Source organism: Haliotis rubra, unplaced genomic scaffold (genome assembly GCF_003918875.1).
Source record: "Haliotis rubra isolate DU_JTF1 unplaced genomic scaffold, ASM391887v1 Scf588, whole genome shotgun sequence".
Lineage (NCBI taxonomy): Eukaryota > Metazoa > Mollusca > Gastropoda > Lepetellida > Haliotidae > Haliotis > Haliotis rubra.
The window spans coordinates 61,880-87,454 of NW_025767288.1; the positions used below are offsets into that span (position 1 = coordinate 61,880).

A 25,575-nucleotide genomic window follows, 5' to 3' on the forward strand; every position below is an offset into this window, starting at 1 on the left:
CTCTTCAGAGAAAGGGCGGTGGGGTAGCCTAGTGCTTAAAGCGTTTGCTCTTCATGCCGAAGACCAGGGTTCAGTTCCCCACATGGGTACAATGTGTGAAGCCCATTTCTGGTGTCCCCCGCTGTAATATTGCTGGAATATTGCTTAAGCGGCACTCACTCACTCACTCACTCACTCACTCACTCACTCACTCACTCACTCACTCACTCACTCACTCACTCACTCACTCACTCACTCTTCACTCACTCACTCACTCACTCAATTAAAAAACCCATTATTAGTCTATATCTAAGCAGGGTTTTACCCAACATGCAAATGTGCATCCAGTACAAACATAAAAAAATCACTGCAATATTATTTCACTGTACCCTCAACACATCTATGACTTTGCTAAGTGTTTGATTGTTTTTCTCAGAGCAATTTCTTGCATCATTTCACCCATCAGCCCACATGATAAAAATTCATTCCAGGCTCTAAAGAAATGATCAAAACATACAGGTCTCTACACCGTTACTTCACAGGGCCCACGTAAGGCCTGCAAGGACACTTAAAACCAATAATTAGGGGCCCCTGTTTTGAGTCGAGGTAAAACACTGATCTAATACTGACAGGATGTAAGCTGTTATTTTGGACCCATACTCTTGACATTGACATTTAAATGGCCCTCTGATTCAGCTTACACATAGGTTGTTTAAACATTAGCAGTCTGGCATGGACGTGACGATGGCTGAATAGAATCCTGTATGGAAACTGTATGGAAACTGCGTGGTAGATGTGTAGTGTGCGCGAACAACAGTTTAACAATTGTTCAGGTTCCACCGACACTTCAGTGCATCTCATCTGGGGCTTCAATGGGTACTTGAGTACTTGAGCATGAGTCGGGTTTAGCTGGACTTGAGTCCAGACCTGTCACCCCCTAAACTGGTCAAGAAAATAGACTCGTTGAAGCCTTAGTCTCCCCACCATACTTTGTAAGCATCCTACCTCACATAGTGCATTTTCCAGATTCCAGCATTCCATCTTTAAAAACACTTCCCCATTGATGTCATAAACAGCAACATTTTGACCATGGAAACATTTAATAGTCTCTTATGGCAAGGATAGTAATCCAGATAATGTGTGTGTTCACTTGCAATATAGAGTGTCTAACGTGACTGAGTGGTATTTCAGGGTTTGCACAGCTTGATATTTGGACTTTTTTACCTTAAAAGGCCCTAAATTCATTTTAGCCTTGAAAAGGCCCTAACTGACAGTGATTTGCCCTTAAAAGGCCCTATATTTATTAAAGCATGTCAAGTTACGATTTTACAAGAAACTAATACATAATAAAAATACCTTGCAGTGATAGTGATATTAATGTCAATCACAAAGCCTAACAGGAATGGGTGGTCAGGCTCGCTGACTTGGTTGACACATGTCATCAGTTCCCAATTGCGCAGATCGATGCTCATGCTGTTGATCACTGGATTGTCTGGTCCAGACTCGCTTATTTACAGACCGCCGACATATAGCTGGAAAATTGCTGAGTTTGGCATAAAACTAAACTCACTCACTCAATCACAATGCAAACATTTTCCCAGTGCAGTGATATAGCTAACAGTTATTTCCCTCTGATGGTCGGTAGACGCTCATCAAGCCAAAGTCCGGGTTTGATTCCCTACATGGGTATGCTTGTGATGCCCATTTCTGGTGTCCCCTGCTATGATGTTGCTGGTTGCTTTGAGCGTGAAACCATACTACGTATGTGTTATATGTGTTTCTATTCTTGGGGTAAAAGTGTTGACAGAGGTTGAAAATGTCTCAAAAGGTTTCAAATGTGAACAGACTATAATGCTGAACCTTGGTTAAAATGACTGCATGTTGTTTTTCAGAGGATTCCCTTCGAGGATGGCTCTCTCTGATACGGTTCTTCTCAAGATGTGGTTCTTAAGAAGCTGACCTACTACTGGGGCACTTGGGTCTTTCTTGGGGTCAGTATACAGAGGTTTCAAACCAGAGGTTTCAAATGTGTACAGACTTTAATTTATCATTCAAAACGATCACATAAGTTGGTCCCTTCCTCTCTCTCTTATACTTTCTCTCTATGTCTTCCTAAGAAGATCTGACCGCCTCCCAAGCGTTAGCGGAGAGCGGAACGGGTTCGATAGATCAAACCAAAAGCGTTGTATGGATCACTGGTCCTTGCTCGCGTGGTCCAGATTATTGGGTACAAACCGCCACCAGGACGGAGTCAGTAATATGTGTCTCTGTGTGGCATATTCATGCTTCACTGTGGCATGATGTATCTCAGTATCTAAAATGCATACTATAAAATCAGCTTAAGTCTGGGCTAGTACAAGCAGCCAATTTTGAAATATACCAATCACGCAGTGTAACGTAACGTATGATGGCACAAATAATATTCTCAAGCACTGACGTTAAACCCAATTTCACCTCACCTCACCAAACACATCGAATGAGATTCAGACCCAGACTTTGTTTTGTTTGATTATCTCATGCCTGAATACACAGAAAAATATATGTTGATTTGTGTGGTCATCTTGCAAAATATTACAATATCTGCTTCGTCTTTTTCTAGATATATGTCCTTGGATTCATAATTGCTGTGATAAAGAAGAGAAAGTCATCAATCGATGGGGAAATTGACGAGGATGACTTTGATGAAAGTGATGATGAAGACCTGCTTCGGGGCTAGACACAATGTGTTTTAGAATACGATTTGGTTCAACTGATGTATGTATTAAGGTTCCATCTTCAATGTACAGTATGCACGAAAAAGAAAGATGCACAGTTTGGGATCTATATCACTGCTTATGTTTTGATTCAAATCAGTTTGTGTCTTTCATTAGTTGAACGAAGAATTTTAAGAAATATATTTGGTAATGTTTCTAAAAAATATATTCGAGCACAAAAACAAATTAGGATTGTAGTGTGTATATATGTGACGTGTATTTATTTATATTTGCTCTAACTTTTGTTTATGTCCTCATTGATATGATTCAATGTACTTTGTAATGACTAATGACTAAAGATAGTTACACTCTTTCTATCGCACTCATGACTGAGAGATTCTTAATATCATTAGACCTTCTCTTTGGCTAAGATGTTTCAGTTTAAGAGACTCATCAGTGTGCGGCTCAAACATTGCCAAACTCTTATAGAATTTTAACTGTCATATTTAAGTTTATAAAATTACTGTCATGGGTGCATAGGGTTGTTTCTGTTTTGTATGAGTACAACATATTCCTCCGTCGTGTTCATTCCTGTCTTAATGTGGGTTGGTTGGTTAACCGAGTGGTTAAAGCATTGGCTCGTCACACCGAAGACCCGGGTTCGATTCCCCACATGGGTACAATGTGTGAGCCCCATTTCTGGTGTCCCCCGCCATGATATTGCTGGAATATTGCTGAAAGCGGCGTAAACTAAACTAAACTCACTCACTCACTCACTCACTCACTCTCTTAATGTTGGTCTTTAGAAGGTCCAAAGAACCCAATAGGATCGGGTGGTTTGGCTTGGTTATTTGGTTGTATCCAGTGACTTGGTCATTGTATCCCAATTGTATAGATAGATGCTCATCATGTCAATCACTTGATTATCTGGTCCATACTCAATTATTGTAAATATTGTGGTCATAACTGGAAATATTGCTGAGTGCGGCAAAAAAACAAACTCTCTTGATAAAAGGTTTACAATGTAAATGTGTAAATTTATTGGTCAATGTACATAAATGTTTATTGTGATGTTGTACATACTGTGTAATACATACAGACCCCAGTATCTCAAATATCCTAATATTTGCAACCTATTCTCTAGCCCCTACCACCACACCATATAATACATATGTGAATTTAACGGCTTATCTCAATTTCAGATCGAAATACATAACTTTATCGCAAACCTTGAACTGTAGAATTTTGTACCTATATAAGTATGTAATAGCATGGCTTGAACATGGTTTTTAAGACCATGTGCATGAAAAAAGGATGTCATATAGACTTGCTTTTACAATACGCTTTCCTTGGGATATCTATAAAGTACATGTACACAGTTTATTTCTTTGAAACAGTGTGTCACTGTTGTGGAAACTGACACATGTCATTTTCATGAACTATACTCATAGTGATTGAAATCAACTTTATTAACCCTCCTGATACTATTGTCCAAGGCCACAAACTTACCCTGAAGCGAGTGTGCCAAACATTCTGGCTAAATCTTGGGCATATATGTATTCAGATCTTGAATATGATTTTTTTGACCCCACATATATGATTACTAATATATCTGGCATGTGTCAAATACATATACAGCTCCAATGAGAAGGGGTGGCGATGTTGCTGGAATATTGCCAAAAGCAGCAATACTCACCATACTCACTCACTATAACCATACTCACTCACTATAACCATACTCACTCACTCACTCCAATGAGAATATTTCCAATGAACCATATATCATGAATCATGTTTGGGCGGTGGGGTAGCCTAGTGGTTAAATCGTTCCCTCGTCACACCGAAGACACAGGTTCGATTCTCCACATGGGTACAATGTGTGAAGCCCATTTCTGGGGTCCCCCGCTGTGATATTGGTGGAATATTGCTAAAAGTGGCGTAAAACTAAACTCACTCATGAATCATGTTTGTTGTATAGTCAAGTTGACTTAAACCTTATTAGCTCTACTCCTTGAAGAGCTGTTTGAACATCAAATGAAAGGTTAAAGAATATGCCCTTTGGTTTGTCTATGCTTATATATCTAAGAATTTTCAGTTTATTTCCCTTTTTGTCAATTGAATTATTTTGAATACACAAAATAAACAAAAAACATGTCTTGATTTGAGAATGCTTTTTCCAAATATCTTCACAGAGGAAAAAAGGTGTATAATCAAAACTAATTTTTAAAAATATTTTGTTATACTTTGTAAAATTGTTGATGTTCTTGTTGGTATGAAACAAATATGTTACCCTTGCCTTTAAAGAAATAGGAAGTGATTTCCCTTAAGAAGGTGTAAATACAGCACCTTTGTTACATGTGTAATATTCAGCAAAGAATGAGGGGCCATACTTATTCATTTTGTGGTGCATTTTTCGTGTTTATTTATGATTTGAAATAAACAGATGAACATGAATAATATCCATTCCCTTTTTATCCCACCGGCATGTAATGCGGTGGGATATAGTCGTCGCCTCGTCCGTCTGTCCGTCCGTCCGTCCGTCCGTCCGTCCGTAATCATTTTGTTTCCGGAGCATAACTCAAAGACCGTTCGATATTTTTCATCCAAAATTGGTAGATATGTCAAACATAACCTAAAGTGGTGCCTTTTGCTATTTACAGATTATTGTCATTTTTATTTTCTCGGTTTCCATGGAAACGTTTTGGACTTAGTCTTAAAGAAGGGTGGGCTTCGTTTCCGGAGCATAACTCAAGAACCGTTCAATATTTTTCAACAAAACTTGGTAGATATATCAAACAGATCCTTAAGTGGTGCCTTTTGCTATTTACAGATGTTTGGCATTTTTATTTTTCCCGGTTTCCATGGAAACGATTCAGACTTAGTCCCAAAAGTGAGGGGTGGGCTTCGTTTCCGGAGCATAACTCAAGAACCGTTCAATATTTTTCAACAAAACTTAGTAGATATATCAAACAGATCCTAAAGTGGTGCCTTTTGCTATTTGCAGATTTTTGGCATTTTTATTTTTCCTGGTTTCCATGGAAACATTTTGGACTTAGTCTCAAAAAGTAAGGATTGCTTTCGTTTCCGGAGCATAACTCAAGAACCGTTCAATATTTTTCAACAAAACTTTGTAGATATATCAAACAGATCCTAAAGTGGTGCCTTTTGCTATTTGCAGATTTTTGGCATTTTTATTTTTCCTGGTTTCCATGGAAACATTTTGGACTTAGTCTCAAAAAGTAAGGATTGCTTTCGTTTCCGGAGCATAACTCAAGAACCGTTTGATATTTTTCAACAAAACTTGGTAGATATATCAAACAGATCCTAAAGTGGTGCCTTTTGCTATTTGCAGATTTTTGGCATTTTTAATTTTCCTGGTTTCCATGGAAACGATTCAGACTTAGTCCCAAAAGTGAGGGGTGGGCTTCGTTTCCGGAGCACAACTCGAAAACTTCTCTATATCTTTCAGCAAAACTTGGCAGATATGTGAGGCAGATCTTGAAGTGGTGCCTTTTGCTATTTGCAGATATTTGTGATTTATTATTTTCTCTGTTTCCACGGAAATGATTCAGACTTATTCTCAAAAGGAAGGGGTGGGTTTCGTTTCCGGAGCATAACTCAAGAACCGTTAAATATTTTTCAACAAGACTTGGTAGATATATCAATCAGATCCTAAAGTGGTGCCTTTTGCTATTTACAGATTTTTGGCATTTTTACTTTTCCCGGTTTCCATGGAAACGATTCGGACTTAGTCTCAAAAGTGAGGGGTGGGCTTCGTTTCCGGAGCATAACTCAAGAACCGTTCAATATTTTTCAACAGAACTTGGTAGATGTATGAAACAGAACCTTAAGTGGTGCCTTTTGCTATTTGCCGATTTTTGGCATTTTTAATTTTCCTGGTTTCCATGGAAACATTTTGGACTTAGTCTCAAAAAGTAATCATTGCTTTCGTTTCCGGAGCACAACTCAAAAACCGTATAATATTTTTCAACAAAACTTGGTAGATATATCAATCAGATCCTAAAGTGGTGCCTTTTGCTATTTGCAGATATTTGTGATTTATTATTTTCTCAGTTTCCATGGAAACAATTTGGACTTAGTCTCAAAAGGGAGGGGTAGGTTTTGTTTCCGGAGCACAACGCGAAAACTTCTTAATATCTTTCAGCAAAACTTAGCAGATATGTGAGGCAGATCCTAAAGTGGTGCCTTTTGCTATTTGCAGATTTTTGTCATTTATTTTTTTCATGATTTCCATGGAAACGATTTGCACTTAGTCTAAAATCAAGCTAGACTTTAAGTAACTGTCAGATGATTTGTTCTTTCAAAGATGTGGGGGCCGGGGGGATATGTCATCTTCTGATGACTCTTGTTTTGAGTTTATCAGAAGTTCCACACAGATTCTCTCCTTTGAAGGACATTTGATACATCAATAACTTACGAATACCCTCAAAAAGACTACCATATATCTGGTGAAGCCTACATAAATATTTGGTCTTCAGTAACCGGTAAGAATTGTTCTTCAGTAACCCATGTTTCTCGTAAGAGGGACGGGATCGGATGGTCAGGCTCGCTGACATGGGTGATACGTCATCGTATACCAAGGGCGTAGATCGATGCTCATGCTGTTGATCACTGGATTGTCTGTTCCAGACTCGATTATTTACAGGCCGCCGTCATATAGCTGGAATATTGCTGAGTGCGGCGTTAAACAACAATCAATCAATCAAACAAAAGACCGTTGCGCTACGACCAGCGTTGAGACCTACGACAGTCATTGGATTTTACGATCACTTTGTGAAACAGGGTCCGGTTCCTCAAAGCGATTGTAGCGCTAAGGTAACTCCCTTAACAGCGATAGGATTTAGCGATCAAGTGTAACAGGGTCCGGTTTAACAGTGTTGAGAGCGTTGAGAGCACAGTCATAGGATTACGATCACTTTGTGAAACAGGGTCCGGTTCCTCAAAGCAATTTTAGCGCTAAGGTAACTCCCTTGAGAGCCTTGAGAGCTACGACAGTCATAGGATTACGATCACTTTGTGAAACAGGGTCCGGTTCCTCAAAGCGATTTTAGCGCTAAGGTAACTCCCTTGAGAGCCTTGAGAGCTACGACAGTCATAGGATTACGATCACTTTGTGAAACAGGGTCCGGTTCCTCAAAGCAATTTTAGCGCTAAGGTAACTCCCTTGAGAGCTACGACAGTCATAGGATTACGATCACTTTGTGAAACAGGGTCCGGTTCTTCAAAGCGATTTTAGCGCTAAGGTAACTCCCTTACTTTAACATTAGCTTAAAATTGTAGTAACGATAAGATCGCCTTGTGGAAAGGGGTCCATGCGGACCATTCAGAGGTCGTGTTCGTCTTGGCAGCGGGTGCGTGAGCTTGTCATGGACCATCATACTGCCTGACAGATCTGTGATAATGTGGGGATCACGCAGGATGTTCCATCGCATACGCCTTGGTGGCTTGGTCACTGGTATCTGTTACCGTGGTAGATCGAGGCTCATGCTGTTGATCACTGGATTGTCTGGTCCAGACTCGATTATTTACAGACCGCCGCCATATGGCTGGAATATTGGTGGGTGCGGCATTACACAACAAATAAACAAAATAGTGTTAAAAGATCACATGCAAAAACAAACATAATTAAACACAATAATCACTTATTCATGACATATAATATACATTGCTGATTAGGAAAAAACAAATAATCAAAAATTATAAGCGTACAATCGCAAATCAAAAGTGCAATATTTTGTACTTGGGTTTACTTCCCTCGAAATAAAGCACCCAGTCAGAGCGGGTGGGCGTGCACTGAAGTGTAACGAAGCCTTTCATTGGCTGGTTCTTTGCTGATACACTCAGGGCTCATTGTGTGTGTATAGAGATGATGGGTTTTGTAAATACATGCTCATTTTTTGGCATAACATTTTGCAATCAACAGACATCATAACATGTCATGTGTAAAGTATCACACCTGCCTGTCTGTGTAATTACATAATGTGACAGAGACAGAACTCGGGTGCACGAGCAATAAAGCAATGCGTTTTGTTTATGGTGTATAGCCTGATTGGTGTTAAGTTCAAATTGCATGAGGTCAGTGATCGAAGTTGTGTATTGCATATTGTCATTAGCAGACAGGCAGGCAGACACGTAGGTGTCAATAAAACAGACATTGCGTTTTGTCTGTTACAGAGGCATATCTATATCCTAGAAATTCTGACAATGTTAACTAATGACGTTGCATTTTAGTATCGAACTGAGAAAGTGACTCCGCGAAGAAGAACGTGTGGTGAAATAGTCAAATGAACAGTTAAATCGGTAATCTACTGTCATAACATATGAAAAGCTTACGCCTGTGAAATATCAACAAAAGTCAAAACATTAGAAAAATGGCTCACATCAAAGCCTACTCCGAGTACACACCGCCAGCGAAGGTTTTCCGTCTTGAAATGTCGAACGATTCACTGGTTGACACATAGCTGAGTAGATCTAGATCCTTAACAAGGTTCTTTTATGTAACGAGTAGATTATTTACTATTAATTTGTTTGTGTACACAACCAAGATTAGACTACTCCTGCTCACGACCTTATAAGGTTGTCTCCCAAAACCCCTACATCCCATAACCCCTACAACCCAGTACCCCTACAATTAGTTAAAACAACACCCAGCCATTACCTGTCTGGCATAATGAACTGACCCAAGGAGATACTGCAGGGTGAAGTATACAGTGTGAGCTGCATAGAGTATACAGATGAGAAGGGATTAAGATTGTGCTGTTGTTATTAGGGTTTAATAATTCATTTTGCAAATCGTAATAATATCAGTTGTAAGAGTGTTGGAGATAGTAAACTGAGATAAATAATATGAGATGATTTTGGGTGATATTTACGAGGGGCGTTCAAAAAGTAGTCAGCCTAACTATATTCGCGATGTCCAATGTTTGAAAAGCTTCCATTTTATTTTGAAGAAATTATTAGCTAAGCCATACCCAAAATTTCACATATCACAACACATTGGGGTATAGTATTTCTTTAAAAAATTGCAAAAAATGAAAAACGATCTGTCATTTGGTACCTCTTGGATAATGGCATGCCCTCAGATAATGTCATATATGTTCAGTATAGTATTTAATGACTACCCGTCATAATCAATGTTCAAAGATTTGTATTGTTTGATTTACATTTAGACGGGGGCTGTTTTTCAAGGACACCCCCATTTTAATCTTTCAAAAACTGTGTCCAGATATTCAAGCTGGTACTGTTTACAATATATTGAGAGCTGACATTTGTGTGACCATTCAATATTTAGTTTGAATAGGGCTGCGCAATATAACCAGTTTACCGGTTCACACATGAAAACGATACGTATTGATCGAGCATTAACAAAAACATCTTGCATTATCTTACCTCACACATAAATGTCGCTTTCTGATTGGCTGAGCGCTCTTCTATTATTTCAATGGACCCCGCTTACAAGCGAGTAACATTTCAATGTTACCCCGCTGTCTATGGCAACTCATTTGGTACATCGTGGTAGTAATTCTTTATCTCGAATTACATTGAATCACGTATGATGTACGGAAATTACCGATGTTTTGCGAATGCAAATCGATGGAAGGGAGATAAACCTAAATCTGTATTTCTTGTCAGCAAAATCTAGCGATGGCTACAAAAAGATTTGTACCCGTGTTTCAAACAATTCAAAATTAACATTAAGGTCTTCTGTAAGATAAATACGTTGTTCACTGGTCACGAGGGGTGCAGGGGTTGATGTACCCTCGATGTTTGTTTATGTTCCCTGAAAGAATCGATGGGGAACATAAACAAACATCGAGGGTACATCAACCCATGAGCCCTCGTGACCAGTGAACAACTTATAATATATTGCAATACATATCTCAATATATGCTTTCGCATCGCAATATATCGCAATATGAAAATATGCATTCGCAATAATATATCACAATATGAAAAATGTATGATGTATGAAGTGAAAACATGAGGGAACAAGCTATGTCCTTATGATTACGTTATCTGAAAGGGGCTGGGTAGTGTCTCCAAAACAAGCTCTTTCAGAAAACCCCTACAGCCCATAACCCCTACAGCCCAGAATTAAACCTCAAGTTCAATATCATTAAACTTTTGTTAAAATATTTTTGTTATCATTCTCTCAATTGCTAAGTGTTTGGGCTGGTCCATTGTTTGAAATAAGTAAATGGCAGGAGATGTATGGGTTATGGGATGTAGGGGTTTTGGGAGGTTACCTTATAATCACATATAAGCTGTGCGAACCTATTCACCGCGCATGCGCCATGAGAGCAGTGCAGCGCAGCGCACAGCTTTTGAAACCACTTTTCACCCCAGCTGGGGTGAATTTATTGAATCGTTTGAACTCCGATTTAATCATTTGTTACTGTAAGTCCATACCGAAAGGTATCAGAATCTGCAAAGTTGTGTTTTACGTTGCATGTGACCTTTAAGTGTTGAAGTTAAACGTGGGGACTGTTTAGGGTTTCAACAAGACCACCACGGTTCTCATCCTTCTCCCGAGTTGGCATTTGTCATCGGTGTAGAAGACGCTGTTCGGGAGGTAGTGCGATGCACTACAAGTTATTTTCAAGACTCCGTGGGAGCTCACACCTTACATCCTTTCGGCATTGTAACACCTATATATAATCCTGTTTGGCGTAGTCATGGTGACTAAACTTTCCGGCAGTGTTAATATTCACATTTTGTCTGTTCCTCCCAGACTGTAAATTTCAATTTCAATTTTGTTTTTTAATAAAATATGTTACAGTCACAGTTTTAATACCCGGAATTTGTTTTTCAAATCAAGTATAACAAGAAGACAAAGTCATCAATATCCCCGCAATGGCAAAATACTCTTCATGAATATGTCTACGAGTTATGATTATGTCAATTGTTTAGATGTGTATATAGAAAAGTGGAAGTAGAGTATTGAAAGGTTTTTAAAGTTCTGGTCCAGAAAGGAACACTACCACCAGTTTCAGTCTAAGTCAAACTTGTTGCCATGGAAACGCCAAAAATATTTTATTCAGAATACCAAAACTACCAAAAGGCACCAGTACACCACCAGACCAATCTATGTGCCAAGTTTGGTGAAGAAATAGTGAACGGTTTTAGAGTTCTGCTCCGGAAAAGAGCACTACCACCAATTTCAGTCTAAGTCAAACTTGTTGCCATGGAAACGCCAAAAATATTTTATTCAGAATACCAAAACTACCAAAAGGCACCAGTACACCACCAGACCAATCTATGTGAGCACATTTTATGCGAAAAATATACACATGTGTTAATTTACTGTGGTTTGTAAGGTTATTGCACACATTGAAGGCGACATATGTTTACTCAAGTGTATTTAATAGGTATAGACTCAACATTTATGTAGAGTAGATGGTAGATGTGGTTTCAAAAATGACAAAATATTGTTGAACAGCTGAAGTTGTTGACATCTAAGAACGCATGTCAGGACACATGCTATTTCAAGGTTGACAGTTCCGCGACTAGCAGAACCTATTAGTACACAGGCAAACTGTAGCGCAAATAAGGTTGCGCAACAGAGAGAAAAATTACCGGTCTTCCTATCGCTCACATATAGGAAGACTGGTCAATTTTCTCTCTTTTACGGAACCCTATTCGCGCTACTGATTACCTGTACTTACAGTAACTGATTCTTTGGAAAATAGTTTCTCACGGAAACACTGTTGCTTGCGTGTCTGCATATGTGGATGTGTTTAAAGGGCCACTGATCCAGAGCGATTAATGTTTCCAGCCAACAGTCTAAGCAGAGCTCTCATAATTAATAATATAATCTATTATATGGTCTCTGGTCTAAAGGACCGTTCATAGTTTCTGGCTAGGGGGTGGGGTGGTGATGATTTTTATGGAGAAGCATGTACAATGTGAATTACATGAACACACAATAATAACACCCTACAAAATAAAAATTTATGTACAAAACACCCCCACCCCCTTGCATGTCATGTACAAAATCAATGACACCCCATCCCCTTCCCATAATTTCTAAATTTTTTAAACATATTTTTATGTACAAAATTGCTGACCCCCTAGTACGTGTGTACAAAATTGCTGAAAACCCCCTGCCCCCACCTAGCTCCCCAGAACAAAATGGGTGACCTCCCTCAACATTATCATCACCTGCCTGGTTCCCTGGGTCTGTTGTGCCTGCGCTAATGCTCAGTGTCGGAGCGTTAGCGCAGGCGCAACAGACCCAGGGAACCAGGCTGCCTAATCAGTGGGACACTAGGAAGGGTGGATGCCCATCAGATGCCGTTATTTGAAAATATCCCCGGTAGTTCTTGTCTGATTGTAATAAAGTATCCCAGGGTGAGTTCTCGGTTTGAAATGTAGGGTTGTGTTAGAAAAGGTGCATGGCTTGGAGAGAATAATCAACTGGTAACAATGCATCAGCGACCCCAAATGTCCGGATGTTGGTTGGTTGATTGTTTTTTTAACGACGCACTCAGCAATATTCTGGCTATATCACGGAGCGGGACACCAGAAAAGGGCTTCACACATTGGGCTCATGTGGGGAATCGAACCTTTGGCGTGACGAGTGAACGCTTTAACCACTAGGCTACCCCACCAATGAATTAGTGAGTGACAGTTACACTTGCATCACAGTGTGTCAGTTTGATGTGGAATGAAATAATGAAACAGGCTGCAGACATTGCTACTAGACCCGCGTGTATGAATATAGTGCTGATAAGCTATGAAACATACCAGGTCAAATCAGAGATACAACCCCATAATGCCAGGTTCCCAGCACACCTGCACAGATGCAACTCTGCACAGCAAATTGCAGCACGTTAGGAGTGAGTGAGTTTCGTTTTACGCCGCACTCAGTAATATTCCAGCTATATCGCGGTGGTTTGTAAATAATCGAATCCAGTGATCAGCAGCATGAGCATCGATCTGTGTCAACCAAGTCAGCGAGCCTGACCACCTGATCCCATTAGTCGCCTCTTATGACGAGCATGGGTTGCTGAAGATCAGTTCTAACTCGGATCTCCGTGTATGTATGAGGAAGTAAATAACTATTATACATATATATAAATGTTGACCTGTATTGGTCTGGCTCGGTCTGACTGTCAGACACTTTATCAGATGGTTAAAACTATGATGTTTTTCAGAACCTGTATATCCTGATATTGACCAACTTGATACACTGACTATTATATATATCATCGGGGGTCACACACAGTCCCTCGTGTCTTTGCGAGGATTAAAGATTTAAAAAAAGGAAAATTGAGATGACCCTGACTGGAAATGCTTCACAGTACAATAATGACAATGATCGGAACATTTCTTCTGCCTAAATCTGTCTTTTCACATGGAAAACGGAAGGAATAGTGGCTCTTTCCATTGTTCGATGGCTCTTTCCATTGTTCGATTATTTACAGACCGCCGCCATCTAGCTGGAATATTGCTGAGTGCGGCGTAAAACTAAAATCACTCAATCACTCATAACTGGAATACTGTTAACAGCTGTGTAAAGCACAAATCACCCACTATTTCAACTTATATAAAACGATCAAAACAACAACAGAAATGTAATGTAGATCATCATATTTATTGATATACATCACAGGCATGCTATAAATAGGTATCCTACTAGTATCTATTGATATGGTCACAGGACACGCTTGTCTTGGAAAGATGGAGTCTTATTCGAATGAATCGTTTGAAATAGGATAATTATTGAAATAATTCTAGGGTTGATATATATATTAGACATGGCTATTTATCATTGAATAATAGATTGGAAACTACAACTATTATCATATCACAGACGTCTAAATCGGTGCAGGCGCACCCGGTCATAGGCAGCAACACGAGCCGGTGACATTTTCATTGAAGATGGCGTCATTTAGTGGACAGTCTCTTGTCATGTCCAGATTGTCCTTGATTATCCGTCGATCATATGTCCTTTCTATAACCTTAACAAGTAGTGGATCATATACATATGTATGTTAATACCAAATGTTAGATCAAAGATAAGTGTTGACGAAAAGCATCCCAGGTAGTTGGATAACTTGTTCCCAATCCCAATTCACATTTGTGAATAAAATATGTTTAAATGAAATGAAGACTGTAAAACATAACTAAAAACATCACATAGGTTTACACGTGCTGCACGTAGTATCGCCAGACACAGCACTGTGCGTTATTCCTGATTTTGACACTTTCAAGAAAGGCCGATTTCCGTATACCGTTCTTTGTATCAATCCAATTGAATCTGGTCTTTGAATGGCATTTTTTGTAGAAGTGATGCACATAAGGAAGAGATTGATTGATTGAGTTTAGTTTTACGCCACTTTTTATACAGCAATATTCCAGCAATATCACGGCGGGGGACATCAAAAATGGGCTTCAAACATTGTACCCATGTGGAGTTCGGCGTAACGAGCTAACGCTTTAACCACTAGGCTATACCCCACCGCCCTATACAAGGAAGAGAGTTTTTATGGATGTCAACACACACAATCAGGAACATAGTTTTATGGATGTCAACTTCTTTATTATGAGGAACACGACGTTTCTCAGTATTTCTTACATGTACATATATATGCTCTCTGTCTCATACCATTCATTCACCTGATGAAGGAGTAAGGATATACCCCGAAACGTTGTGTTCCTCATAATAAAGAAGTTGACTGACTGACTGAGTTTGGTTTTACGCCGCTTTTAGCAATATTCCAGCAACATCACGGCGGAGGACACCAGAAATGGGCTTCACACATTGTACCCATGTGGGGATTCGAACCCGGATCTTCGGCGTGACGAGCCAACGCTTTAACCACAAGGCTACCCCACCTCCCCATAAAGAAGTTGATATCCATAAAAACTCTCTGCCTTATTGATTCTGCTTATAGATGTGTGATATACTCGTGATGATGTTGGACGTAAGTGAAATGGAGCTGATGACGCCACTTCCGAAACGAAAATATGTTGACGAATTAACACTAAACGTGAGATAAAACAAACATGTACTATCGACTGATGACGTGCGTGTACTGCCAAATATAGAAGTCACAGCAGGTGGGTATGTGGATGAAGGATCGGTTTACGTTGTAGACTTCCGTGACAACTGTCAAACTTTAAGTTAAAATTTACTTGTGAAACTTAAAATAAACCATATTTTCATTATCACCCCTTTCCATATCTATTCTGATCGATTATTTATTCCGACATCGTGTTGCCATGGATACCTCGCGGATGTCGTCTGCTGGTTGGTTTTATTGCGCATGCGCATAACACCCGGTTACTGCCACAGGAGGAATGAGAAGTACACTCCAAACACGATGACAAAGATGTTCCTGGTTTGGATGTGACCTTCGCCTGTAAAAGAGACACGACCCCATGAAAATATACATTAGTACCATTTCTTAATATTTCAGAGTTACAGATAACTTTTTGGGTCACTGAGTTATGTACTCGCTTGTGTTCATCTCAATTGGGTATCCTAATTTTCCTTTGAGTAACCAAAAACTTTGAACCCACTTCACTTAAACTCAGTTGGGTGTTTTGCCATTTTCCATTAATTTTTAAAATATAATAAAGGTTAAATGTTGGTTTACGTGTTTGTTATCTATATTTGATCTGTAATATGAGAAACTATAAGAAAGACTGCAAGTTGCCAAGTTCATATGTTGAAATAGAACCTCTCAATATTCCTCAGTTATTTTATATATCCACCCGTACGCAAGCTACGATCTGACATTTTTGTGTGTACGCATGTAAGATGAAATTTATTGAGTATTTACAAACATTCAAGCGTACCTGTACGCAATAGTCTTAATAGGAAGTGAGATTTCACATACATATTTGCGTAATTTACGCAGATACGCAGCTTATCTGTACCTCTGAATATTATTATCTTTTACAGATTAAAAAATGCTCCAGAGAGAGGCCGGGTGGTTCTGGCCACAGGCAAACTGTAGCGCAAATAGGGTTGCTGGCAGGGGTAATGGAGGCGAAAAAAGATTTGATATGCCACGAGTGGCGCTTAAAATGTTGAATGAAATATATTTTACGCGAGTATTTATTACATATGAGGTTGGAAATCTGAGATCACACCCCTGTGAGGGAAAAGGGTGTCTACCTTTGATCGTGGCGATATTGTTTTCTGGCACAGTGAGGCTGGTTAGGCTTATCATCAGCTTCAGTACCCTTGCCCCCTCTATAAGCACCCTAGACATCGAATGGGACTTGTCCCAGGAAGCTCTGCCTTGTCGAACCCACCAAAAACGTTCCGGAGAATATGGAGATTCCCCAACCCTGCAGCTTTCTGCATTACCCAAAGTGTCCAAAGAGCTGTGCTCCCGATGGAGAACCCGGGCACTCTCCTGTTCTGGGCGTGAAGGTACAAAACCAAGAGCACCGAGAACAACGGCGAGCCTGACGACAGTGGCTTTGGGATGCAAACGAGACACTTCAAAGGCGAGGTCTCCCGTTTTATCATACTTTTCTATCTTGCCAATCACATTGCTGTCCAAAGTGACAGAAAATTCAATGGATTTATCCAAAAGGACAAGATCAGGTTTGTAAGCAGGAATTTGTCTCAGACTGGGTATACAGTCTCTGGTATGGGCCTATTCCAAAGAATTGTAAATTTGTCATGAGTGAGTGAGTGAGTTTAGTTTTACGCCGCTTTTATCAATATTCCAGCAATATCACGGCGGGGGACACCAGGAATGGGCTTAACACATTGCACCCATGTGGGGAATCGAACCCGGGTCTTCGGCGTGACGAGCCAACGCTTTAACCACTAGGCTACCCCACCGCCCCGTAAAATTGTCATGAGGCATGGGCCATGATCAGGTCATACTGTGGGCTGATCTCGGAATCAAAGCCACAGGTATGGCAAAGACAGTAGTAGAAACAACGAGCCATGTCATCATGCCATTTAAGATATGCTACACAGATACAGATGCTTTGAAAGGAACGCCTAAAATACATAGCAAGTTGATTGTTGGGTAACATATGTTATTTTTGGGATTACACTTTCTTAGTATTGCCGGGACTCGGAGAGTAGTCCGGATTATGGAGAAAACCGAATTACACAGAGTCCGGATTTGACAGATTCCACTGTACACGCAATTATAAAAATAAAATGCTAACGATTTGAAAGGTACATGTAATCGTATTCTTAAACCCAAATATTTCTAATTGAACTCCACAACGTTCGAATATGTCATACGTTTCTCTAAAATCAAGAACATGTATATAAACTCACTGCTGAGAACCACGACCAGATCGGCCTCCATAGCCCTGGACAGTCCCGTGTACTCCAGCTGGCATCGGAATCTGGAGGACTGGTCAGTGGTGGTCAAACGGACTGGCAACACGCTGTAAGCATCCACGTACCCTGTAACAGTGAGTGTATGACGAGTGAGGTTTAAGAAGCAGTTGCGATATACATTACCTGCCTACACAAAACTAAACAGACTACTCAAAACACAATCTGTTTTTTGCCATGACAAATCCATTTCATTCGGATGAACAAATTCGGTGTTCTTTAACTTTTTTGAGTAGTATATTTTTTATTAAAGTGACATTCAGTCGGCATTAAAGTTCATAGATAGAGTGAGTGAGTTTAGTTTTACGCCGCTTTTAGCAATATTCCAGCAATATCAAGGCGGGGGGACACCAGAAATGGGCTTCACACATTGTACCCATGTGGGGACTCGAATCCGGATCTTCGGCGTGACGAGCGAAAGTTTTAACCACTAGACTACCCCACCGCCTCTGATAGACATAAATATTAATATACTCTTGTAAGTGACGTCAGGACTACTATGGTACGGACGGCGTTGTACCATTACTTACAACGGCAGTATGCGTGTGTATGAAACATTTCAGATCGTCATGTATTGTCAGCAGATGAATGAAATTCCATGTATTTAAAAGAAGTCATCGATCGATACCAAGAGACTGGAAGATCTAAGGTAACACGTTATCTAATTACGTCGTAATGGAACACCGGTGTTAAAACCTACCAACACAAAAAATAGACACCAAAACAGTCAAAGACTCTTTGTGAGATCAGAAGCATGAACGAGTGAATATGGTTTTACGTCACCTTTAGCACTATTCAAGCAATATTACGGCGGGGGACACCAGAAATGGGTTGAACACATTGTACCCATGTGGGAAATCGAACCCGGGTCTTCAGCGTGACGAGCGGGCGCTTTAACCGTTAGGCTACCCCACCGGTGTGAGCTCTCGCTGGCCACGTTAAATGTTAAACACTTTACCTGTTGTACCCGTGGTGTAGTACACAGGCGTCACGGTGTACAGGCGGTCATCCTTATACCAGGCGAAGTTCGGCGCGGGGCTGGCGTGTGTTGCCTTACACGTCAGGTTAGCCAGCAGCCCGGGGACTGGTGGGTTACTCCAGTAAAGGCTCACGTTAGTTGGCAGATCTGCAACAAAGAAGTGTGCCAATATGTAAGCGAGTTTGTTTTGGTTATGCTATTCCAATCGTGAAATACACAATGCCATTTTAGAAAGGGGTCAAATGTAACATATGTTATATTTGGGATTACACTTTCTTAGTAAAGTGTACTGGCGATTAGGTGCCTGACTCTGAGGGTGTGGGTTCGAATCCCGGATGGGACTCAACCCAAAACGTACTAGAATCTGTACTTTACTAAGAAAGTGTAATACCAAATATAACATATGTTACATTCCAATCGTACCTGGAAGCTAATAATTTTGATTTGTTTGACGCCACAATGAGAAACATTTAAGCACTATGACGGAGGTGGTTCGATCCCAGGCAACGTCATACCCAAAAAAACGTTAAAGGGAGGTAATTGTTGTTTCCCTGCCTGCCTCAGCATCAAAGCATTACTGCTATGGGACCGTAAAAATCAGGGGTTAGAATAGGTCTTCAGTAACCCATGTTTGTCGGGATCAGGGGATCAGGTTTGACTTGGTTGTCACATGTCATGGTATTCCAATTGCGTAAATTGGTGCTCATGCTGTTGAACACCGGGTTGTCTGGTCCAGACTCCATTATTTTCAGATCGCCGTTATATAGCTAGAATATTGCTGAGTGTGGTGTTTGACAGCAAACAAACTACTACTACTACTATTGCTGCTGCTACTACTACTACTACTGCTGCTACTGCTACTACTACTACTACAGTCGGTTCCCAATAGCGCAGATCGATGCTCATGCTGTTGATCACTGGATTGTCTGGTCCAGTCTCGATTATTTACAGACCGCCGCCATATAGCGGGAATATTGCTGAGTGCGGCGTAAAACTAAACTCACTCACTCACTACTGCTACTACTACTACTGCTGCTGCTTCTGCTGCTGCTTTTGCTGCTACGTTTTAGTACATAGGCACGCATTCAGGTAATACAACTCACCGACAACGCTGAGGTATGCAGTTTTCGACAATGTCCCAGCGTCACAGATGTAGCCCCCCTCATCCGATGTGGTGACAGTGGAGATGGTGAGGTTATACGCCCCCACAACCTGGTACCGACTGGAAGCCACCACGGTGGTGTCAACAGTTAACGGGGTGTTGTCTGTCTGCAATAAAAAAAATTATTTTATTATTTCATTAATTCTCGATCAAGGGTCAAATGCAGTTACATCAACAGTGAAGATCCAGGTTAGAATTGATCTTCAGTAACCCATGCTTGTCGTAAGAGGCGACTAACGGGATCGGGTGGTCAGGCTCGCTGACTTGGTTAACACATGTCATCATGCTGTTGATCACTGGATTGTCTGGTCCAGACTCGATTATTTACAGACCGCCACCGTATAGCTGGAATATTGCTGAGTGCGGCGTAAAACTCAACTCACTCACTCACCCAACATAGAAAGGGACGATGGGGTAGCCTACTGGTTAAAATGTTCGTTCGTCATGCTGACACAGGAGTGATCTTACGCTGACACAGGATTCTTTCACGAATTAGTGCTCGTTTGAGTTGCTTATAGTTGCATAACCTAACTTTAGAATAGACACGTCACATCTACACCTTGGAGTGATCTTAGGTAAGGAGTGGTGGGGGAACGTCGTATATATAAACACGTGAATAACTGACAATGCCTAAGGTAAGATCCTAGATGTACTGGAACAACAAGCCAAGTCTTGTCTCCCAGACCCAAGAGAATGAATTAAATAGGAATCCTACTCAAGTCTAGAATGATTTGGCAAGTCTAGATTGACTTTGCTCTATGGTTGTTCTCGGCTCCACGATAATTGTATTTCCGGGACTAAATGTCTACAACATGCCATACATACCTTTTTCCATTTTACGGATTCTGAGGTTTTCCCTGCGACGATACATGCCAGGGTGGCTGTCTGCCCTACCCCGGCAGTTGTGTTAAAAGGGGCAATGGAGAACGATATGGCGGCCATACTTGCTGCAAAAAGCAAGAAACATTTTTCATTACGGATTCAGTTTTATCAGTTTCGAGTACAATGATATTTCAGCCATGTAAGGAGTTCATAACATTCGGGTGTATGACAGCGTCATGATTAACGTCATCACTGGATTGTCTGGTCCAGTCTCGATTATTTACAGATCCTCGCCATATAGCTGGAATATTGCTGAGTTCGACGTTAAACAACAAACAATACATGATAGCGGGGCAGCGGGATACAATCTGGTAAGGGGAATATTGCTGATGGCGACGTTAAACAACAAACAATACATGATAGCAAACTGGATAGCGGGGCAGGGGAATATTGCTGATGGCGACGTTAAACAACAAACAAAACATGATAGCGGGGCAGCGGGATACAATCTGGTAACAACAAACAATACATGATAGCGGGGAATATTGCTGATGGCGACGTTAAACAACAAACAATACATGATAGCGGGGCAGCGGGATACAATGCTGGTAAGGGGGAATATTGCTGATGGCGACGTTAAACAACAAACAATACATGATAGCGGGGCAGCGGGATACAATGTGGTAAGGGGAATATTGCTGATGGCGACGTTAAACAACAAACAATACATGATAGCGGGGCAGCGGGATACAATCTGGTAAGGGGGAATATTGCTGATGGCGACGTTAAACAACAAACAATACATGATAGCAATCTGGGGGCAGCGGGATACAATCTGGTAAGGGGAATATTGCTGAGGTAAGGGCGACGTTAAACAACAAACAATACATGATAGCGGGGCAGCGGGATACAATCTGGTAAGGGGGAATATTGCTGATGGCGACGTTAAACAACAAACAATACATGATAGCGGGGCAGCGGGATACAATCTGGTAAGGGGGAATATTGCTGATGGCGACGTTAAACAACAAACAATACATGATAGCGGGGCAGCGGGATACAATCTGGTAAGGGGGAATATTGCTGATGGCGACGTTAAACAACAAACAATACATGATAGCGGGGCAGCGGGATACAATCTGGTAAGGGGGAATATTGCTGATGGCGACGTTAAACAACAAACAATACATGATAGCGGGGCAGCGGGATACAATCTGGTAAGGGGGAATATTGCTGATGGCGACGTTAAACAACAAACAATACATGATAGCGGGGCAGCGGGATACAATCTGGTAAGGGGGATATTGGTTGATGGCGACGTTAAACAACAAACAATACATGATAGCGGGCAGCGGGATACAATCTGGTAAGGGGGATATTGCTGGGACGTTAAACAACAAACAATACATGATAGCGGGGCAGCGGGTAAGGGGAATATTGCTGATGGCGACGTTAAACAACAAACAATACATGATAGCAGGGCAGCGGGATACAATCTGGTAAGGGGAATATTGCGGGACATGATACAGGGCAGCGGGATACAATCTGGTAAGGGGGAATATTGCTGATGGCGACGTTAAACAACAAACAATACATGATAGCGGGGCAGCGGGATACAATCTGGTAAGGGGGAATATTGCTGATGGCGACGTTAAACAACAAACAATACATGATAGCAGGGCAGCGGGATACAATGGTGGTAAGGGGAATATTGCTGATGGCGACGTTAAACAACAAACAATACATGATAGCGGGGCAGCGGGATACAATGTGGTAAGGTGGAATATTGCTGATGGCGACGTTAAACAACAAACAATACATGATAGCGGGGCAGCGGGATACAATCTGGTAAGGGGAATATTGCTGGTAAGGGGAATATTGCTGATGGCGACGTTAAACAACAAACAATACATGATAGCGGGGCAGCGGGATACAATGTGGTAAGGGGAATATTGCTAAGTGCGACGTTAAACAACAAACAATACATGATAGCGGGGCAGCGGGATACAATGTGGTAAGGGGAATATTGCTGATGGCGACGTTAAACAACAAACAATACATGATAGCGGGGCAGCGGGATACAATGTGGTAAGGGGGAATATTGCTGATGGCGACGTTAAACAACAAACAAAACATGATAGCAGGGCAGCGGGATACAATCTGGTAAGGGGCAACCGGTTTCATGAGCAGCCTGATATCAGGGTATAACTAGATACCAGTGCAGCTTGGTGAAAGGGCAACTGGGTAGTAGGTTACCTCGTTATTTGGGCAACGGGACTCTTAATGCTACAGAAATCATAAATCTCATGTCCAAAGTGAGTGAGTTTATTTTTACGCCGCTTTTAGCAATATTCCATGAAACAATATCACGGCGGGGGACACCAGAAATGGGCTTCACGCATTGTACATCACATGGGGAATCGAACTCGGGTCTTCGGCGTGACGAGCGAACGCTGAAACCGCTACGCTACCTCACCGCCTCTCATAACCAAAGAGAAACCATAGTCTTAGAGCTGAGATTACTCAATGGTGCCCAACGACACCTCGACAACACAACAACAGACAAACAATTGGTAACAAGACAGCAGAGAAATAAGATAATTTGAGAACAAGGTAATCAAACAAGCTTATTCAAGTCCATTATACACTTACAGTGGACAATCGCAAGACCGACGATGATACTGGACAGCGTCATCATGTTGTTTGGTGTAGCTTGACCCGTTGTTGAGAGAGGACTATGGTCAACTGTAAACTGACCAGTGCCCGTGGCTATTATATACCCTCCCGTGTCCAGGCACATGATATAAGCACATGGGTGTGTCTGCTCGATGGGGACAAGCTACAGCTATTCATTCAAGTAATTACCCTGTTCTGAGGGTAATTAGCTAATAAGCATAGTCTCTGTCACGATCATACGAAAATAATTTCCCGAGTGATTATTTAACAACATATTTTTGACAAGGGTTCGCGCTGATTCACGTAGCTATTAAAAGACATACGAACACATGTTTGGATTTCTCTGTATATTTTAGGATAAAAGTGATACTTTTCTTGAGTTATTTGTGTATGAAATATATTTTGGTGACAAGATGGCGATCTTAAACCTAAGTAAACATTTAGACAAACAACTACAAGGACAGCACGGTATTACCGGTATACCGCTATATCGCAATACGCTTTTCAAACGATATATATTGCAATATTTTTTCTGAGAACCGGTATTTTGGGTAAAGAACATATGAATTTGAACAACCATTATTGGCATGAGTATATAATGAAAATGAGCCCTGAGACTTTCTTCATTTCCTGAAACTGTGGAAATCAAGATTTACCACATATTCAAGACTTACATGGGCTTTCTTGGATATATTTGTTTCAGGGTCTGTATGACACACTAGTCTAAGATCTACGAATTGGGATACACTAAGTTAGCGAGCCTGACCACTGGATCCTGTTAGACGCCTCTTACAACAAGCATTTGTTGCTGAAGACCAACTCTAACCCCGATCTTCATTGTTTCGTTTTCTGTTAGAGGCAGGTGTAAATTCGTTGTATCGAAATGATGCCCGTCAAATAGCTATAGTGTATTTCTGAAATTGGAATTATAGATTCCAATCTAATCGCATGTTCTATACTTTTCTACTATCGAAAATATACTTCTCAAACGCCCGATCCTAGCTGACCTTATAACGACGAAACAACGGGCTATTCTTCAACCGCTTTGTGTAGCGTATGTAATCACACACACATGGATAAAAGTCACATTCCGTAAAATGGTAATAAAAACACAAAACCAGCTCGTATTTCCGGCTTACGGAAACACGATCTGTTTTATGTCACGTTTAAGTAAGCATACATGAGCATGTTTCCTTCGAATAAAAAAAATACATTAAATGAATCTTTTACCCTTTTTCATTTATCCTAATTAAATTGAAAGTGGAATCAAATAATGTACTCATGGGTATCCTCCCAAAACTTCCACATCTTATAACAACATTTCTGGTTGACTGCACACACTTTAGAATACTGATTACCTCAGTCTGTAATGGTTTAATCCATTAATCAGTAGTGAATACAAACAATCACTTAGTAATATATTAACAAAAATACATATCTTTTTCTGGTTAGATATAACAGTCTATGTAGAACATTTATATAGAACTTATGTCCTATAGTGTCCAAGCTTTCACCCGCACATTTGACAGTCATAACCCTGTCACTCTGTACTGTTGTTGGAGCAAGTGGACGGTTCTGTCTTTCAAGGTAAAATAATAAAACAAAATTTACAATTTTTGCCTACATGAAATATATATGAATTTATATTACATATATTTCCTGGGCTAATAGACACAAAAGATACATGGACGACAGGATGCGTGATGTGGAATGGCTCTGTTGTCGAAATTCGTCGCCCTCGTTATAGGGACCTGTTTAATCGCTTTGTAATTAGCGTTATTAGAAATCATATTAACGTGTTGATCCCCACCTAAAATGACAGACGAATGTTTACAGAAGCGATTTGGTTATTCTGCGTTCTCGTTTACAACTCGTTTCGTAGTACAGTGACGACCCTTCTCCTAAAGCAGTGACCACG

The 25,575-nt window shown here is 40.7% G+C and overlaps 1 protein-coding gene and 2 long non-coding RNA genes across 3 annotated transcripts; 1 reads left to right on the plus strand and 2 right to left on the minus strand.

Annotated features, from left to right (window-relative positions):
- The first annotated feature begins 1,924 nt into the window (after window positions 1–1,924).
- Window positions 1,925–3,674, plus strand: LOC124254946. Its single transcript, XR_006892584.1, has 2 exons — window positions 1,925–1,970; window positions 2,579–3,674. It is a non-coding gene; the product is annotated as an uncharacterized LOC124254946 (long non-coding RNA).
- Window positions 3,675–3,866: 192 nt separating this feature from the next.
- On the minus strand, window positions 3,867–9,948 carry LOC124254948. Its single transcript, XR_006892585.1, has 3 exons — window positions 9,935–9,948; window positions 9,249–9,253; window positions 3,867–4,020 (listed from the first exon to the last, which is right to left on the minus strand). It is a non-coding gene; the product is annotated as an uncharacterized LOC124254948 (long non-coding RNA).
- A 5,566-nt stretch (window positions 9,949–15,514) lies between these two features.
- On the minus strand, window positions 15,515–23,676 carry LOC124254941 (cell adhesion molecule 2-like). The gene is made up of 6 exons (XM_046688781.1): window positions 23,634–23,676; window positions 20,985–21,106; window positions 20,101–20,266; window positions 18,977–19,144; window positions 17,956–18,087; window positions 15,515–16,058 (listed from the first exon to the last, which is right to left on the minus strand). The coding sequence occupies exons 1-6, from the start codon at window positions 23,674–23,676 to the stop codon at window positions 15,982–15,984; spliced, it is 708 nt and encodes a 235-aa protein (XP_046544737.1). The 3' UTR covers window positions 15,515–15,981.
- Between the last annotated feature and the right edge of the window lie 1,899 nt (window positions 23,677–25,575).